At 32.1% G+C, this 13,955-nt stretch overlaps 1 protein-coding gene across 3 annotated transcripts in view; it reads left to right on the top strand.

Moving 5' to 3' along the window:
- LOC105835232 (exocyst complex component 7) overlaps positions 1-13,955 on the top strand; it is a 105,283-nt gene that overhangs the window by 42,925 nt on the left and 48,403 nt on the right. For 2 of the 3 annotated variants that reach the window (XM_036290989.1, XM_036290988.1), the window contains exons 3-4: positions 3,520-3,624; positions 5,235-5,773. In XM_036290989.1, coding sequence (XP_036146882.1) covers positions 3,520-3,624; positions 5,235-5,773 — 644 coding nt within the window. The remainder of the gene's footprint in view (positions 1-3,519; positions 3,625-5,234; positions 5,774-13,955) is intronic. The other variant, XM_036290990.1, reaches the window with a different exon arrangement.

Here is a 13,955-nt window from a genome sequence, read left to right as displayed (position 1 = left end):
TCCGGAAGCCCTTTCTATTGAAAGATATTTTTAATTCTTCAATTTTTGGTTACTTATCGTTGGTTTAATAAAAAATCTGCATTTCAATTTTGATTGCTCATAATTCTATTAAAAATTATCGTGTATCGTAATTAAAAAAAGATTTTTGAAATATTGTTTTATTAATTTTTAAAATATTGTTTTATTAAATAGTATAGTTGCTAAATTTTTTAATGGCATGTAAATGTGAAGCAAATGGATAAAATTAGCTATAAAAAATAGCAATTTTTTTTTTTTGACTCAGAAAATAATGTAAAACAATACAAAAATTTATTTTTTACTTTTAAGTATCCTAAATTTAAGAAAATTTACTTATAAGAATTTTTATTATTTCAAGCATATACAACGCCAAGAAGGGACTTGGTTTACATTCGAAATTTTAACCTTGCATTCATCCACACCTTATCTTATACTGGTTTAACCTAAACTCCTAATTTCTTAATCATTATTTCTCTTGACATTTACCTGTTTATTTACATTTAGTTCCTCTATTTTTTAAACACCTTTCCTTTTTCTATATCTTATACATTATACCTTCTACATTTTTTACATATATTCCTCCAATTATTTAACTAGCCTTCTATCCTAATCCCCAGTCGCATGGCTTCTCACTATTAAATAAATCTATATACCTATGAACCTAATGTAATGTATGTAATGTATCTTATCTTATTCTATAATCGCACACTTTCAATATTCTAATATACCAATGACAACGATAAGATAATTAAACTGCTTTACCTCTTCTATTCCTTACATACATTGATAATTCTATCCTCTCCTACTTTACTTATAATTTTTATCCCTCTACTCCACGTGCACCTAACCTATTCCGCTATCTACTATCTACTCACTGAAAGACCATGAACCCATCGCACAGCTTCTTCCCAGTCTTGCTCTCTTCGTCTTAAATTTGTTGTACTTGTTACTTCTTATTCTTCTATCCCTCCTATCATCCTTGTGTCCTCGAATCTTCTTTCCATCTTCACTTCCTATATTTTACATTCTTCTCGTGTACCTCCTGGATTTTCTCTTCTTGTATTGTGAGCTGCTTTCAAGTCCCGATCCATAACCCGAAGGAGACCGCAACCCTTTTTTCTTTACTTTTTCCACGCAGTCCGTACTATATGGATCACCAATAAAACTGTATCCTTTGCTTCTTTCCTTTTAATCCTTTACCTTATTAGTTCCTCTTGTGTTATCTCTCTTGCATCTCTGCTCTAATCTTTTCTTGTTTCCGGTCCAGAAAGTCCTTTAAATTACTCTTCTCATTTTACTCCTCTCTTCTCTCCTTTCTTTCACCTCTTCATAGCACTTATCTTTCCTCTTCTCTAATGTATACTGCCATTATCCTAGACCCGTTATCTCTTCTCTCTACTGCATCTCTGATCCATTCTTTTCTTGTTTTTGGACCAAAAAACCCTTTGATTTTCTTTTTTCAATTTATTCATCTCTTCTACATTTTGTTTGCCTCTTCATAGAACCTTGCTTTCATCTTCTTTAGTGTACAGCCGTTAACCTACCAGAACTAGAGTCTTCATCCATTTACCTTTCCCACTCTTTCCTAGCGTGATCATTCTGTAGGTGAATGTCCTCTCTTATTCTTGTCCGTTCTGCATTCCCTTTCCTCTTCTTCTACTTTATCCTTGTCATTTTCATCATCCAGGGCATGTGTTCTGAGTTTATTTCTTCCTCTGTTCTAAATTTCTTATTCTTACCGAGACAGTATTATTATCTATTCTACATACCCATCCTACATATTTTATAATTATATTACCTTCGCTTTCATTAACATATACACTTTACTTCTTATTTTCGTTTTGTCATCTCTCTAGAACCTTCGAACGTTAACTTAACCTAACCTAATCTTCTCTTGCTCATTTCTATATTCATTCTTTCCTTACAATCCTCACTTCATTATGACACACATATCTACCTTATATCTATTCGATTTCTCTAGCCCTCTTCTAACATTCTTTACTTCTTTTCCTCTCTATGCCTTTTCCCGCGCACGACTACGTATTCTAACCTCCATTTCTATAATCGTTTATCCAAATTCTGACCTTATCTCCTATTTCTACCGCGTTCCCTCCAATTACTTTACAACTTTACTCTCCTCTCTTCTCTCTTACAACAATTTTTACAACCTAAATCTCATTATTCCGATTATTCCTATCCCTATTCTCACACCGCTATTGCCACACGACCATTCACTTTTACACCACCTAACCAAGTCCAAAATTTACTTATTAAAAAAATTGTATTTTAAATTTTCGTGAGAAGTGTATTTTTATAATTAATTTATTTTAATTGGGTGTTTGATTAAAATATATATTTGTGTTACAAGTACAAAAAATATTTTCAACGACTATTTTCAACGAGTAAAAATAGCTAATTCGCACGAGTGACACATTCTATTTTTTTGTTATAAGTGCGTAAGAAATGATAAAGGCGAGAAGTGGTTTAAGACAGAAGGTGGAGAGTTTAGAGCGGAGGGCCCCGCAATTAAAAAAATTTTTTCTTCATTTTGCACTATTTCCACTATATTGTGTTGCTAGTTTCACTGCTTTGATACGATGTGATGTGACATGATTTATGCGATACAGATTATTGACAGGTTATTTATTTAGGATTGTGGTATTAGATGTTAAAATTGATTTTCAATAGATTTTGAAAAAAATTCTTATACAGGTAGATCAAGCTGTTTCGCATAACTGGTTGAAATTTTAAAACGATTTACTGTGCCGAACTTGAGCTATGAAGTCTTAAAGTGAGTCTTTAACATAAGGAAGATAGGCCGAATGTAAAAAAATGAACGTTATGGCTTATAGACAAAAATCCTAATAGATTTTTTTTTAAAATTAACATTTATTAGAACATATTATTTTTATTAAATACAACAAAGTTTGTGATAATTGCCCGTGCCGTTTCTACGTAAATCTAATCGAAAGTTCATTATTTTGATGTTGATTACAAGAAGCGAGTGACTCACAGTGAACAAGAGTGGGTGAGAGAAGATGAAGCGAATATTTATGTGTGAGTTTCACTTCTACTTTATTTCTCTCGTTGCTTTTGTGCAATGCGACGTTGCCAGCTCCTCATTCACTTTGTGTCTCACAAGATTGTATATGTTATGTACGTGTGCACACGGATACGAAACACAACGCGTTTGTAGCCCAGTGATTTTCAAAGGTGTATTATCTTTCGCTTACTTTAATCTTTTGACCGCCGGCATTGAAAACTTGTTAATTCTTTTAGAAAGTCTTTTAAAAAATTAATTCTCTTTAAAAAAAAGGTAAGGTTATTTGCGTTCTCTTTCTTTTCCGCGGATCATCTTTGAGCATGACTGAATGAGGGTACATAATACCTTAAGGAGATTCTAAAGTCGTCTGTTTTACGGATACTCTGTTCAACCATTTAGTTTCGAATTGAATTTACAGAATTAAAATTCCTTTTACACTGTTGTGCCCCTTATTTCAGAGACATGGTATTTTGGGATCGCTGCCGTGACTCCTCGGGTCAGGTTCCGTGAGAGATCAAGCCAATTGCAGAATAACACTTTTACTATATCTTCTTACACTGATTGTGAGTTACAATAATTCGTACAAATGATATGTTGAGCGACACAAGTACGTCGCTGTATGACACGCAAATAAGCCCGTGACATATAAGTAATGTCGAGCGACATTCGTTCGTCGCTGTACGCTATTTGATTGAGCCCACTCGTTATTTTTACATTGGTGTTTATATACACCGATTTTTTTGCGTATAACCGGGGAGGGTACTTCCGCGGTCACTGGCCTTCGGTCAGTGCACTTGCTTAGCCAGCAATTGCTAGCTATACAGATTCCATTCCAAAATCAGGAGATTTTGGGTGTTTATTAAGCAACCGGGTGCATTGCCCGGTGCGACGCCCGGTATGCAGGCCGGGCGATGCTCACGCGCGAGGTGTCACTTGACACCTTATATCGTTTGCGACATTTCTTGTGTGAGTGCATCACACTCACAACAACACGTTTAAAGTACGTACACAAACAAACTCGAGGACGATTAGATCAAGACAAAAAATGCAAAAAATTTTTTAAAGTTTATTTGTTTATAAAAATATTTGCTTTAAAATATAAGTTGTGTAGCTTATACGTACAAATTAATGGTACACCGCAGTTTGGAATAGATTGAGGAATAAGATTATATTTGTCGTATGTAATTACGATTACAACCCGTGAAGAAAAGTTATTTATAGGATCAAATTTTGTTCATTTAAGCATTTTCACTACAGTTTTCTCAATGAAAGCGCTTAAATGAACAAAATTTGATCCTATAAATAACTTTTTTTACGGCTTGTAATTGTAATTTGACGAATGTAGTCTTATTTCTCAATTTAATTCAAATTGCGGTGTACCATTCATTTGTACGTATAAGCTACATAACTTGTATTTTGAAGCAAATATTTTTATAAACAAGGATAAATGAATAACTCTACATTATTGACCTCGATCAAGTTTGACGGGCTGTTTAGCACTCTCTTAAGTTCGTTCGAAAGCAACGAAGCAATCGAGAGATTACCATAGATTGTGATAAAATGTCGGTAATGTACGGTAATTTTTGTAAGTTTTCAAGAGTTACTATATGCGTGTCGAGAGATGATTGTGGTACGACGCGAGTGTCAGAATGAAAGAAAACGTGTGACAAAATGACCAATCGTGCAGGATTTAGGGGGGATAGCCGTGCGAAAATGATTTCTGCATGGCTTTTCTGCACGGTTAATTGGTAAAGAGTTACTTGTGGGAGAAAACTGCCCGTGCACAATCAGCGACTTTTCGGCCGGTAGAGAGTGGCGAAAACGTCCGTTTTCAACGCACGTGTAATAAAATATTTTTTCTCTGTTTTATTGCATAAAAATATTTTATTGCATAAAAATATTTCGGGTATTACGGTGTATCATCACAGAGCGTTCGAGAGAACTCTGTCATTTCCGGACTGTTTCAATATTTTAAATTGCATAATGCAATATTTTATTATTTTCTTATTTAATTTGTGTTAAAAAATTGTAAAAAATTATAATTAAATATATAAATTATAAATTGCAATTCTTATTTTAAATGTGATCATGTAAATTTCTAATTGTGTTTTTTAACACTGCTTCATATTGTTTACATATCATTTGATTTTCATTTATTATTTATGTATTGCAGACATAGAAAAGACTTTAAGTGTGTTGGATCATGCTATTGGTTACTATGGCGTGTGTCAGGAAGTCGAAGCCGTGGTACGTGCCGAACCAAGCGGTCCCGGTGGTCTGGATGGCTTCCTCGAGGCTATGAATCGATTGTATAACGCTCAGCGGTACTTCCAGAAGAACAATCCTAGTTCTGTTGAGTTGCAAAATATCACAGGTCTCTTCTCGATTGGTCTAGAATCGCTTTATGCCGAGTTTCATGATATTCTTAATCGCCAAAGTAGACCTATTTTGCCCATTGTACTTCTGGATTTGATCGGTTCCGATGAAGATACCAGCGGCGAGGACGCCCCTCAATCTTTGTGCCAATTGTCCGAAAGTGTTATGGGCGATTTGCTGAAGATTGCCGAATGGCTCGAGGAGAGAGGACACCATAAGCATACGAAGATCTACGCCTCTATACGTTCCACTATTGTTTTGAGATCTTTGCTACTGCTAAAGGAACATCAGAGGAGTGCCAGCGGTGGTAGCACCCATGGTGGAAGTCCTATGCCTGTAAATGGATAATATACTAACAACCAACAATCTCCCCCCCCCCCCACACACACACGCGCGCGCACATATTTAGACATATCCAGCTTTTAGAGATCTATCTAGACATTCTAGACGGAAAAAATTTCTTTTTGAATTTTGTGATAATTATCGTTTAGATCATTTTTAAATCATTTTATATTATGAAACGTTTTCGACTGCAATAGGTTTTAAACCCAATCCAAGATGACGTCATATACTCTATTTTATGTTCTAATTCGACACTCCAGTATGTGACATCTTAACCAGTTTAAACGCATTATAATCAAAAATGCTTAAAAAACTTTTTTTAAGATTTTTACTAATAATTTTGATAAAATTTAATCAAACTATTTTATATTAACTTTTTCATTGTCAGTGGAAAGTTTACTTCCCACTTGTTTTGTTTTCATTTTTATATTATATAAATACTGTTGTTTCGGGATACTAATGATGACGTTTAACTTTTCCGGTACAGAAAAATACTTAATTTACATATTTTCAACGTTTTTTTGCATCCAATTGTCCAATAGTGATTGTTTATAATAACTTAACCCTTGTTGGACACTATATATGTGGGGTCAAAACGACTCCAATTTTCGATAATGACTTACGGTATGTTAATCTTCGAAAATAGGACTTGTACTGCCATTTGCTGTTATGTTTATGTCTTCTCTTTCAACCTAAGCACGATTCATCATGATCTAAGAGTCGGTAAGATTTTGACGAGATAATTTCTGTGAAGTAAAGTTTTACCTTTTTTTTTTAAAGTCCTATTGTATTAATTTTTTTCTTAAAGTGACATATCTTGAGAGTACTTCCTCAAAATTATAGCTAAAAATATTAAAAATTATGTTTGCTATAATATTTTTAGCAAAAAGCCATTTTTTGTGTCTTTTATTGCTTTATAACTTTTTCCTTTTGAGAAAATTTTATTCACAAAAATTATGTTATCATTTAAAAATATATTTGAAATATATCCTGGAATTTTTTCCAGTCCAAAAAAATTAATGTTTCATTGTAGTACGCATTTTTGTAGCTGTAGTCGCGAAGACTTCGTTACGATCATTATGTGATTCTACAGAAATGTGCACAACAAGGGTTAATGTAAAAAAATCGCTTTTTTTTAATTAAAAAAATTGATTTTTCCTAAAATTTTACATAGAATTTGATTTTTCATTTTCGGATATAAAGAGTTTTTGGGGTCGTTGATTACTAATCTGATGTCAAAAATTGTGAAAAATTAAAAATGGCGAATCTAACATGATGGATAAAAATATTAAAAACTGAAAATTTTAAGTTTAGAAAAATATAGCCGTATTCTACACACAATTTACAATATAAATAATCTTTTGTGGTATTTTGCTTAAATGTATCGATTTTGAGATAAAAATTTATGAATATTGGAAATTGCTGAAAATATACATGTAGGTAGCCATATTGTATTTGCCATTTTTAATTTTGATATTTTTATCCTCGATTTGTAACAGAACCTTACAAAATGGATTTACTGCAAAAGTATCCAGATTTTCACTAATTTACTAGCTGATAGTGGTCATATTAAATCCGCCATGTTGAATTTGCAAAATCTGCATTTAGATTCGGAATCAGCGACTCCAAAAAACGTAGATATGCAAAGTTATAAGAAAATCTGCTGAAAAAATTCTAATTTGGCAATTAAAGGGTTAACTCATTTCCTCCTAACCGTCTATTTTTAGACATTTGCGTATGTTGGACAGACCTCACGAGAAAGAAATCCATAAATACATTTCTAGTGGTAAAAAGGGTTGCTCTTTCCATTTCTGACATTAGTTTTAATGTACAATCCCGGAAAAATTAATATGGCGACTCTAATGGGGGTGAAAGTGAATCCGACTGTTTTCTTAATCATAATTCTTGTAATCATAATTCTTGTTGACAGAACTTTTTTTGAGTCTAAAAAACTACAAGATGTTGTGAAACATTTTATACATTTTCACCCCTTTTCACCCTCACTCCTAATCTTTGTGTGATTCCATTTCTAAACAAGGGATGAAAATGGAATTCGAATTGAAATCGGAAACGAGTATCTTCAAAAACCTCGAGAATGAAAAACGGCAGAATTTTGTTATTTTTCCGATACTTCAACCCCCATCCTCTAAATAGATATAGTACCTTGTTCGGGAGTGGAATCACAAAAGGATTAGGGTGGAAGTAAAGAGGGGTCAAAATGTAAAAAATGTTTCGCGACATTATTTTGTAGTTTTTCAGACACAAAAAAAATTTTGTCAACAAGAATTACGATTGCAATATTGAGAAAACAGTCGGATTTACTTTCACCCTCATTAGAGTAGCTATATTAATTTTTTCGGGGTTGTGCGTTAAAACAAATGTCAGAAATGGAAAAAGCAACTATTTTTACCACTGCAAAAGAAATTTATTTAATTTTTTTCTTGTGAGATCTGGCCAAGATACGCAAGTGTCCAGAATTGGACGGTTGGGCGAAAATGGGTTAAGAAGATTATAAAAATTTTACAATTATAATAGAATTTTGTAAAATTTTAGAAAAGTTTAAATAAATATTAATAACTTAGTTAAATAATTCAGTTAAATTTTATTAAAATCTTAATAAGCTTTAATGAATTTTATTAAATTTGTAGTCAAATATTTTCAAGTACAATGTTGTATAAATATATAAATGGGCGCGTTCAGCAGATGGAGCGGATCAGTGAGCGCTAAGTAATTCTTTATTATGATTGGTTTCTGCTTCTAAATACAACAAAGAACTAAAAGCAAGAACCAATCATTAGAGAAGCACTGAGCGCTCACTGATCCTCTCTGTCTGCTGAACGCGCCCATTAACTCGGTTATTAACTTTTTCAGTGTAAAACTTCAAAATGCAAAGTGAGCCCAAAAAGTTTATTCTTTTCCATTGACAAATTTTTATTATAATTTATATATAAGAGTTTTCGAAGTTTTTATCGCATATGAATTTGATATTAGAATTTCAAAATGGCGATTTTTAATATAGCAGATAATTAGCAAAATGCGAGGTACATTGTATTAGTTTTATTAGAATCTTTGTTTAATAACATATTTTTTTGTATTATTTATACATTATATTATAATAATTTTAAGTTTTAATCCAATATGATTGAAAATTTCATAAAATCATCAATAAATCAACACTCGGCAGAAAAAAGCGGTACACTTAAAATTTCGGCAAATTTTACGAAATTTCAAATGATCATAACTTGGTAAATAATAAAGATAAAAATTTTTATCAAAAAGGAAAATAAAGCTTGAAGTGTCCACTTTAAGAATATTTTAATAGCAATTATGCTCGGCTATTTTTTTCAAAATGGCAGATGACAAAGTGAGAGGATGCAAAATTGATAAATATGATCTGAGTTTGCGGCGGTGCATGGCGTGAATCAGGTTTCACAGCCCAATGGAACGAAATGCAAATGAAAATATAGAGCATTAGCTTTAAAATGCTTTTTTACAAAGTTTGATGCGATCATTTTTCGCTGCGTAATTAAAATTTGAATTAAAAAACGATTTGTTTAGTTCTTCCATAACTTCAACGAGTGAATCCCAGATGCGCACAGTAACAAACGGATACCACCAATCAAATTCTATAAATTCATCCTAACCCTAACCAACCCAGCAATCTGATTAGTGGTATCCGTTTGTTACTGTGCATCTGGGACGCTCCCACTTTAACAGCCAGATTTATTGTCCTTTACATTAATAATTTGCATTATTTTGGGAATTGGAAATTTATTATTTTCAAAATGTATCAATTTAAAGGCCAGAAAAGTAAAGAAAAAATTTGATTCAAGATCTTCATTCTTTGCAATCAGTATTACAAAATAAAGATACGATTTACGTTTTAAGATACCGAAATTATTAGCTCAAATTATTGTTGCAATTTTTCCCAATATGATCCGTATAGATTTTGTTGACGGGAGTGGTTCACTTGGACACAGTACAATTGGACACAGTGCAAATGGACACGGTGCAAGTGGACACAAAATAATGTAACGGTTCAGTTTGAATTTTGAACAGGAATTTTGGACACATGAAAAATAAATTCTGGACAAATTAAAATTTGGACACGATAAAAATGTATGTACACCGTGCAATTGGACACGTAAAATTTGTAAATTGCGAAGTTGTACACCGTAAAATTGTACACCGTTTATTTAGACACGTAAAAGTTGTACACCACAAAGTAGTACACCGCAAACTTGTACACCGCACAAACTTGTACACCGCAAAGTTGTATACCACAAAGTTGTACACCGCAAAGTTGTACACCGCAAACTTGTACACCGCAAAGTTGTACACCGTGTATATTGTATTGGAAATCTGCAACACATATAAAATTTATTTTGTTTGCAATGTACAATATGGGTTAGCTTCGATTCTCGACTGGTGTGTGTGTGCGTGTGTATGTGTGTGTGTGCGTGTGTGTGTGTGTAAAGTTGTACATCGTTCATTTAGACACGTAAAAGTTATATACCGCAAAGTTGTACACCACAAAGTTTTGCGTGGAAAGTCATAAATCCATGTGGTGCAGAGAATAGTTTGCGCGCGCACACACACACACACACACACACACACACACACACACACACACGGGGGAGGGGTGTAAGGGGAGCCACCGGCCTGCACCCAGCCTGCACCCAGCCTGTCGAAGTCGCAAATCCATGTTGTACATTGCAAACTAAGAAAAGTTTATATGTATTTGCAGATTTTCAATATAATATACACGGTGTACACCTTTGCGGTATATAACTTTGTGGTGTACAAGTTTGCAGTGTACAACTTTGTGGTGTACAACTTTGCGGTATATAACTTTGTGGTGTACAAGTTTGCGGTGTACAAATTTGCGGTGTACAACTTTGTGGTGTACAACTTTGCGGTGTACAAGTTTGTGCGATGTACAAGTTTGTGGTGTACTACTTTGCGGTTTACAACATTGCGGTGTACAACTTTTACGTGTCTAAATGAACGGTGTACAATTTTACGGTGTACAACTTTGCGGTTTGCAAATTTTACATGTCCAATTGCACGGTGTACATACATTTTTATCATGTCCAAATTGTAATTTGTCCAGAATTTATGTTTCATGTGTACAAAATTACTGTGTTCAAAATTCGAACTGAACCGTTACATTATTTTGTGTCCATTTGCACTGTGTCCAATTATACTGTGTCCAAGTGAACCACTCCCGTCAACAAAATCTATACGGATCATATTGGGAGAAATTGCAACAATAATTTGAACTAATGATTTTGATATCTTAAAACGTAAATCGTATCTTTATTTTGTAATACTGATTGCAAAGAATGAAGATCTTGAATCGAACTTTTTCTTTACTTTCCTGGCCTTTAAATTGATACATTTTGAAAATAATAAATTTCCAATTCCCAAAATGATACAAATTATTAATGTAGAGGACAATAAATCTGGCTGTTGAAGTGGGAGCGTCTCAGATGCGCACAGTAACAAACGGACACCACTAATCAGATTGCTGGGTTGGTTAGGGTTATGAAGAATTTATAGAATTTGATTGGTGGTATCCGTTTGTTACTGTGCGCATCTGGGACTCACTCGTTGAAGTTATGGAAGAACTAAACAAATTGTTTTTTAATTTAAATTTTAATTACGCAGCGAAAAATGATCGCATCAAACTCTGTAAAAAAGCATTTTAAAGCTAATGCTCTATATTTTCATTTGCATTTCGTTCCATTGGGCTGTGAAACTTGATTCATGCCATGCACCGCCGCAAATTCAGATCTTTATTTATCAATTTTGCATCCTCTAACTTTGTCATCTGCCATTTTAAAAAAAATAGCCACGCATAATTGCTATTAAAATATTCGTAAAGTGGACACTTCAAGCTTTATTTACCTTTTTTAGAAAAATTTTTATCTTTATTATTTATCACGTTATGATCATTTACAATTTTGTAAAATTTTCCAAAATTTTAAGAGTACCGCTTTTTTTGCTGCTGAATGTATATTAAATTTTCTTTTTTTAAATCTGTATCATAGTTTTTAAAATTACTGATTACGAATGTGATATCAAAATTGCAAATTTTCAAAAAACATTTTAGATACACGTAAAATTTATAAAATTTAAAATAAATTTCTTGTTTATTTATCTTTTGTATCAAATTTAGAATTTAAAATGATAAAATCTTAAAATATTTAGAGTATATTCAAAATGTTATAATATTAATTTTTTATTATATTTTATTCAAAAGAAATGTTCGAAATCTATTATCCACAGGTTGTCATTTTTTAAATTAAGCATTCCTATTACATCTGCAATTGGTTGGTAAAAATTTTTAATAAAATTCTTGCGACCTTGAAATACACAATGTGGAGAAAGCGTTAGAATTTTGTGTTCCATTTTCGTTTTTAATTTTTTCTATTTTTATTTTTTCAATTTTATTTTTATGTTTTACACTTTACATACAGGGTGAATTTTAATGGCTGTCCCAACTTTTTACCATGAGAGATGGGATTACTGATTGCAATCGTAGTACACACATGTACGGCATTTGCACCAGAAATACGTTGGCGCTACAAGTCCATATATTTTAATAAACAATAGATCAAACGATTGCTCCTTCATTGCTCTATCGGAATCCACAATTGCTCCCCTTTTAAAATTAATACTTTTTGAAATATTAACAAAAAACGTGAAATTTTTATTTTTACTAAAAAGCATATTTATAATAGCTCTGAGCAAATAAGTATAAAACGATTGCTCCTTCATTGCTCCATCAGAATCTATAATTGTTTTTCTTTTAAAATTAATATTTTTCTAAATATTAACAAAAAATGGTAAATTTTTTGTTTTTACAAAAAATATTTATAATAGCTCTATGCAAATGAGTAAAGTATAAAACGATTGTTCCTTCATTGCTTCATCAGAATCTACAATTGCTCCCATTTTAAAATTAATATTTTTCTAAATATTAACAAAAATGGTAAAATTTTTTATTTTTATTAAAAAACATATTTCTAATAGCTTTGTGCAACTAAATGCAGCATAAAACAATTGCTTCTTTATTGTTTTATAATTACTTTAATGATTTATTGCATTTTTATTGAAAAATTAACAAATTATTTATTTCACAAGTGATGCCACCGCTACCTATCGGCCGCTTCCCATAACTGCTCGGTAACCAACGGCGAAAATATTCAAACGTTATTGTTTATAAATATCAAGGAAAATTAATTATACAAGTGAAGCGATTGAATATCCCTATAGAGCAAGCCAGGAGCAATTGTTCTATCAACAAAAGCATTAGAAAATGATAAATTTATAAACAATAACGTTTGAATATTTCCGCAGTTGGTTGCCGAGCAATGCAGTTACGATGCGTGGCCGAGAGATGGCGTCACTTGTAAAATAAATAATTTGTTAATTTTTTAATAAAAATGCAATAAATCACGAAAGTAATTATGGAGCAATGTGAATCAAGGAAGAAGCAATTGTTTTATGCTGCATTTTGTTGCACAAAGCTGTTACAAATTTGTTTTTTAGTAAAAATAAAAATTATACTATTTTTTTAGAAAAATATTAATTTTAGAAGGGGAGCAATTATGAATTCTGCTGGAGAAATGAAAGAGCAATCGTTTTATACTATACTTATTTGCATAAAACTATTACAAATGTTTTTTTGGAATAATAAAAAAATTTTGTAATAATAAAAAAATTTTACCATTTTTTGTTAATATTTAGAAAAATATTAATTTTAAAAGGGAACCCAGTGAACACATTTTATAGCGGCAATATAACATGGAAGTTACATGTAATTTAACATTGTTATTCTTGTGATATGTAGGTGCTATATGACATGGAAATAACCTGTTACGTAATATTTGTTATACGCAAGTGATCTAGCTGTTATACATCGTTTTGGCGTTACAGTTATTCAACAAAAATTGTATAATCGTAACACGTTCGTATCAATGTTATTACGGTGCGTCGTAGTTGACTCAGAAATCAGACATTATAACATCCTGAATGACAGATCTATTTGATAATAAAAAAAATTATTATAAAGATAATGTTTTCAAAAATAACGGTTTGTCTACAATTACTGCACACAAAAAATGTACAAAATCGAAATTCATCATGTGCTGAACAAAAACAGAATAAT

Source organism: Monomorium pharaonis, chromosome 8 (assembly GCF_013373865.1).
Source record: "Monomorium pharaonis isolate MP-MQ-018 chromosome 8, ASM1337386v2, whole genome shotgun sequence".
In the NCBI taxonomy this organism is placed as follows: Eukaryota; Metazoa; Arthropoda; class Insecta; order Hymenoptera; family Formicidae; genus Monomorium; species Monomorium pharaonis.
The sequence above is the reverse complement of the archived record's forward strand: the minus strand, read 5'-3'. Positions and strand labels throughout refer to the sequence as shown.